Source organism: Loa loa (assembly GCF_000183805.2).
Source record: "Loa loa unplaced genomic scaffold supercont3.429, whole genome shotgun sequence".
Lineage (NCBI taxonomy): Eukaryota > Metazoa > Nematoda > Chromadorea > Rhabditida > Onchocercidae > Loa > Loa loa.
Window position 1 is genome coordinate 28,602 of NW_018108609.1, and position 6,472 is coordinate 35,073.

Below are 6,472 nucleotides of genomic sequence, written 5' to 3' on the forward strand. Positions count from 1 at the left end.
TCTCTCTCTCTCTCTCTCTCTCTTTCTCTCTCTCTCTCTCTCTCTTTCTTTCTCATATAAATTATTAACTGATAAATGAAATAATAGATTCTTTTCTTCCTTTTTTTTTAATTTAAATAGGAAAGAAGAGACGTTGGAGAACAAAAAAAAAAAAAAAAAAGAAAAGAAAAAAGATTGTTAATTGAGAGAATACTATCATTGAAATGACAAATTAACATTCGGTTCACCGATTTGATGAAAATTGTTTACTAATAAATGAAAGTAAATTTATTTCATTTCTTTTAAAAGGAAAAAGAAAAAAGAAAAATTGTATGTGCGATTTTAAATTAATTTCCATTATAAGTTACAAATTAATGGATTAAAATATGATTTGTATAAATTTGAATTAATTTTCAATATCAATTATAAATTGTTATATTATTATCTGTAAATTATTTGAAATTAAAATAACTTCTTTTTTTCTTTTCTTCATGTTATATAGCAAAATTTAAATGATAATTGAAAAAGGAAAAATAATTTGTTGAAATTTTATAGATGAAAGTGATTTCTAATATTTATCATGAAATTGATAATTATGAGAAAAAGAGGAAAAATTATTTTATTTAATAAAGATTTATTTGTGGTTAGAAATTTATCATTAAACACTTTTTTTTTTTTTTAGCCTAGAATGAAATATTTATAAAAGTTAAATGATATTTGAAAATAACTCATCGTAGAAAGGTAATTAAAATTAATTTAAGTGTAACAAGCAATTATTACCACCATTGATAAAAAATATCAAAATACTGTTAATTGATTTTTATCAGTCATCATTGATAAAATATTAAAATACTGCTAAGATTATCTTCATCATTGATAAGAGTGTTAAAATAGTGTTAAGATTACTGTCAACATTAATATAATAATATTAAAATAGTATTAAGATTACTGTCAACATTAATAATAATATTAAGATTAGTGCTCAAAAATGTTGCTATGTCTTTTTTTTTTTTGAAATGTAAAATGAAATGAAATGAATTAATGGAAAAATGAAATAAACAAAATCGATGAAAAAAGAAATGTTCTATATCAATCGGATAGAGAGGAAAAGAAAAAGATAAATAAATGGGACAAATATATAAATAAAAATTAGAAATAGTATTTAAAAAAAAAAAATTCATTACTTTTATTAGCATCAAAAACTATTATAAAATGATAAAAAAGAAAAAAGACTGCTATTTCAATCATTAATAACTAATTTATTTTATATTTTATAATTTTCATTTTTGCAAAACTTATAAAAATCCATTAAATTCTTTCCAATTCTCAATGGCATTATTATATGCTTAATGAATGATTACATTAATTTAGAATTTATTTTTAATTAATGCGAGAAAAAAGAGATAATGTGAAAATCAACGTCAAACATATAGTTTTGCGTAAAAATGTTAACGTCAAATATGCGTCTTTACGTTAAAATCAACGTCAAACATATAGTCCTGCGTAAAAATGTTAACATCAAACAACGTCAAACACATACGTCTTTGCGTTAAAATCAAAATGTCAAACATACATGTTTTGCATGTCAAAATCAACATCAATCAAATGGATCTGTCAACTTTTATTGATGAAAAACAAGAGAAATGAAATGATATATGAAAGGATCCAAAATTGAAAAACGAATCAAATCTGTATCAACAAATCTGTATCAATAATGTATCAATAATCGGATCACATCTTGTTAAAGTGGAAAAAAAAAAGATAAAATATGAAAATTCAGGGAAGAAAAAAATGAAATATTTTATCATTAAAAATGAGAAATTTTTAGCGATCATCAATTTCATTCATTACAAAATCAAAGAAAAAAAAAAGAAAACCCTTCATTGAATTCTTGATTGGAAAAATAATTTATCCATGTTTCAGGGGAAAAGAAATTTACTTGTCATCTTTTGAAGATGTTAAAAGTTGGGAAAAAAAAAGAAGAATGTTGAATAGTTTCATGAAATGCATCATTTTGTCACCGCTCTGTGACATTTTATCGTCGGCTTTAACGGAAAATATAAATTTATCGGCATGTTAATTTATTCTTTATATGTACAGCAATTCTACAGGATACATTGACAGAATATAATAATGATCAATTATAGATAAATTACGCTTCAACATATACCGTAGATTAATTTGATAAGAAAGCAGTTCTGCAATATTATATTTCATAAGAATAAAGATTTGAAATCTTGAAAGCATAAAAATTTATTTGTTGAACATGTCATAATATATTGGAGCAAAGTAATACTTGAAGCAATAAATACATGCTGAATCTCACATATGTTATATCTGAAATTCAAACTTTATATACAAAGCAACGAATCTTAATCTGATTAATATAATTCCAAGAAATATCAGGAACAATTAGTTAAAGCTGGCAGTACCATCGCTATCAATATCGCTTAGAAATTGCGCACATTCCTCACTGCTCAATGTTGAAATCAAATCAACCGCTTGCTCTGCAAGACGCCGATTAGCAGCTTGCCGTAATCGTAACATATATTGCCGTATTTGATCCGGAGTACTACGACTGAAATATGTTTCTAATTTTTCAATTGCGATATTTCGATCCAACGAATTCGGCAAAGTTTGTGATGTAACCGCGCTCGCCAATAAGCCTGTAATATTCCTATTGAATTTTCTTGTTAGGGGGAAAAAAAAAGCAATTCAGTCTTTTTGAACTTAGTTCGCTTACACAAATCCTGGTACAGATTTTGTATATCCTCAACACCAGTAAAGAAAAAAAGTTTTTAAGAAGCCTTCTCGAATCTTGAAATGATGTATGCCAAAAATGTGAAAAAGATTTAAACTTCATTGCAATCATACATTTTTAGACATTTACCAATCAATTAAAAGTGATGGATAGAAGGTCAATGTTTTCTGTTGGATCATATATCAAATAAAGGATTAAATTATCACAAAATCAATAACGTAACCCTGTTTAGGTCAAAAAGTCAATGGGGATAAGGGTCAACGGATTAACTGCAGGTTTTAAATAGCCTTGGTTACTAAAAAATCAACCCTGAAATAAAAAAAAAGGTAACAGAAGAAGGTACCAAATAATTGAAAAAAGATAACGACATAGTATGGAACAGAAATTTTTCCTACTCTGAATCATATAATTCTGGATTTATATGGAAAAAAAGAACAGTTTGCAAAAGCTTACCTGATTCCGAATTAGAGCTGCTTGGAAAATGCAGTTCTTCGGTGCTAATAATAGTAGTGCTGACACCATTTGGACTTCCCATCGCAGTAGGTGTTCCTGTTGGCGTTTCCGGTTCAATTTTCGCCTCCAAGTCTTGCTTCTCGTCGTGAGGAAAATCTGCCGGTGTTGAATTCAAAAAAACTTGTTTCAAATAATCTGTATAACTGCCGGATTCATCAGGTGATTCGAATTCCTGAAGAAAAAGAAATTGAACTAATTACAAGTATTTCACATTCCTAAATGTCAATTTTTACACATCTCGATATACGTAACAGATTTGACGGAAAAGTACTGGCAGGAGAGGAGTAAAAAATATGATAAAACACAAAAAGTCAACAATTAAAACACGGATGGAAAAATAAACAAAGAACAGATAGAAAATAAAATTGAAGAATTTACACTTTTTGGTATTTTCAATCGTTCCTCATCACCATTTGAAGTTTTGGAAATTTCTAACAAACGTTTAAGTTTATTCGGAGCTGCCGGACCAGCTGCTTGTTGATCTAAAACAAGAATGCGACATATGTTGTCAATGACTACTTATTAATACTTTTTTGCACTTTTTACCGATTTAACAGGAAAAGCTTTCATTAAGATATTTCTAATTTATAACGCTTTCAAGAACAAAACTTAAAAATGAGGCTTAACGTGTAAACGCTGAAAATATGAATAAAAAGGATAAGGAATGATGAATAATTTGCTCCCTTCTTCGTAATTTTCTACAATTTATCGAGCATACCTATTTATTACGATTGCCTCACCAACAATAAACTATGTTTTATTGATCCGTTTTTGAAATCATGAGAATGTAAAGTAAGAAAAGAAGTCAGAAATCAAAATATTCTGTTTATAGAATTCTATTTCAAGATATTTGGAGTAAGAAAAGAGTTGGAATTAGAAATCATAGCAAAAAATGAAGATAAGTATGAATTTATATGTAAATAAATGCGTTTGAATTACAAATAAAACGAAAAAAAAATACTGCAACACTGTTTACAGGATTAACTAGATCACCCAATTCATCTAAGAGATACAATTGAAATACACTTCTAAACTTATAAACCAATAACTAACTATTCTAGATCTATTAACCACAACATATATTAATATATTTTCGCACAGATTTCCATTTAGTCATTCTTTCAAGTAAATATTAGTAATTCTCAGCATATATTTTATTCAATATAAGAGAATGTTGTTAAAAACTTTGATGAAAATTATGTCACACACACACACACACACATACACACACACACACACACACACGGACATATACATACACATACACAACATACACACACACACACACACACACACATACATACACACATGCACACACATGGAAATTTCTGCAAAACAAAGAGGAACGAAAAAGGGAAAAAGAAAGGAGCAAATTAAAGCAAATTAACCCATTTTTTCAGCCTTCGACGAAACAACACCCTTCTTACGTCGCAAAAACCATTCAACACTTGGCATACTACCCTTCCATTGACGTTCGCTACGCACATCACTGATTAATTTAGCAAGCCGAACGCATTGATCTTCACGATGTGCACATTCACTATAATATAAATGGTCAGGTAAAGTTGCAAAATATACAATAGCATCCTTCTAAAATAATCCTCATACTAAAATTAGACAAATCATAATTCGTTTCAAGAAAAAAAAAAAATCTGTTGCATTCTCTAAGCTAGATATGGTTTTGTTTCCAAATGCTATTTTCTTTACAAAATGTCAAATCGTTATTCAATCAAAAAAAAATCTTGTCTCAAATCTTGAATACAACGACAGGATCGTCTTATCCTAGGTACTAAAAACTAACATAAAATAAAATGGAGAAAAAAACTGACGCAAATAAAAATGATAAAATGAATTAACATTGGGGAAAAAAAAACTAGACATTTTGAGTTCATTTTTTTTTTTTACTTCAAAAATGTTGAAATATTATTATTTATAGCTAACCGGAAAATTTCTGACAAACGTTGTGCTTCATTACGATATATGAAATTAGCACGAGCAATTCGCTGACGATGTCGGGCTGCTTCCGATAAACGTTTGACCAAATCAATAACGATCCGTTGATCAGTTCGAAGTTCGCTGGGAATTAGCGATATGAAGTCAAGTTGTGTGATGTGTTCCGGTATAGATTCCGTAATATGTAACGAATTAACAGCTTTCCGACGGTACATATCATTTAATTTTCCACGTGAATTGTACACTTCACCAAATACTTTACTTATTGCAGCTGAAAAATGCACAATTTTAACGACTGAAATAGGAGAAAAAATCTGTATATATATATATTTGCACAGATTTAAACAGAACTCTGCAATGGCTATCAGGAAATAATTTTATCTTACAGACCCATATAAAAACATTTCTTTCACGAGTGAAATTACTAATTCCTATCAAAATTCTCATTCCAGTTAATGATAACATAACAATGAGTGATCGTAACAGTTATGGTGATAATAATGATTTTAATACTATTCCCAAAAACATTTATGATAGCTTCCAATAACGGGTAAGCGGAGATAATATCCCATGTAAATCACATATTAGAAAATTTATTAATCTAATATTCAAGATGCTTTATCCTTTCTCTTTTCACAATTCATTCAGGTTGATGCCATATGACGTAAAACGTGAATAGAATAAATTCATGTGAAACATATTTAGTAATTCAACTCTTTAAAAATTTATTTGATTGAAAAAATTACTCATAAAGCATATAAATCAAATTAAGACAAAGAAACTAAAACATACGGTTAATGCGACGTTGTCGTACCACTGTTACCCTTTGGGATGACGTCTTCGATTTCAATAAAATATCTAAAATTTCAATCATTTGGAAAAAAAAACAAATAAAGAAATGCAAAAATAAATGATATCAAACATACAACATACATTTTCCTTATCAATATGCTATTTCTTTTCACGTCTAAAAATGATGAAAAAACAGAAATTGGGAAAAGAAAAGCTCAAGACATATTTTTATTACAGCAAAAAAAAAAAAAAAAAAAAAAATACTAGATAACACTAAACATTCATTATTGAATGAATCCGTGGAAGTAATAAAATTAATTTTACAAAAAAAAGAATAAATTTAGTTTTATTTTTTACAACAAACAGAAATTTACGAAAAATTTCAAATTAGAAGGTACGTAACAATAACGATTAATTGTTATAATCAAACTAATAATAATGATAACAACAAATTAATGAAATAATAATAATAAT

General features: G+C 27.7%; 1 protein-coding gene across 1 annotated transcript in view; it reads right to left on the reverse strand.

The window, feature by feature from the left end:
• Positions 1–2,228: 2,228 nt before the first annotated feature.
• The window catches only part of LOAG_11582 (hypothetical protein), a 5,031-nt gene continuing 787 nt past the window's right edge, over positions 2,229–6,472 (reverse strand). Inside the window, exons 2-7 of the mRNA XM_020448378.1 lie at positions 5,999–6,064; positions 5,195–5,477; positions 4,642–4,793; positions 3,632–3,735; positions 3,194–3,425; positions 2,229–2,645 (exon numbers count right to left, since the gene is read on the reverse strand). Of these exons, the coding sequence (XP_020301473.1) occupies positions 2,392–2,645; positions 3,194–3,425; positions 3,632–3,735; positions 4,642–4,793; positions 5,195–5,477; positions 5,999–6,064 (1,091 nt within the window). The 3' untranslated portion in view covers positions 2,229–2,391. The remainder of the gene's footprint in view (positions 2,646–3,193; positions 3,426–3,631; positions 3,736–4,641; positions 4,794–5,194; positions 5,478–5,998; positions 6,065–6,472) is intronic.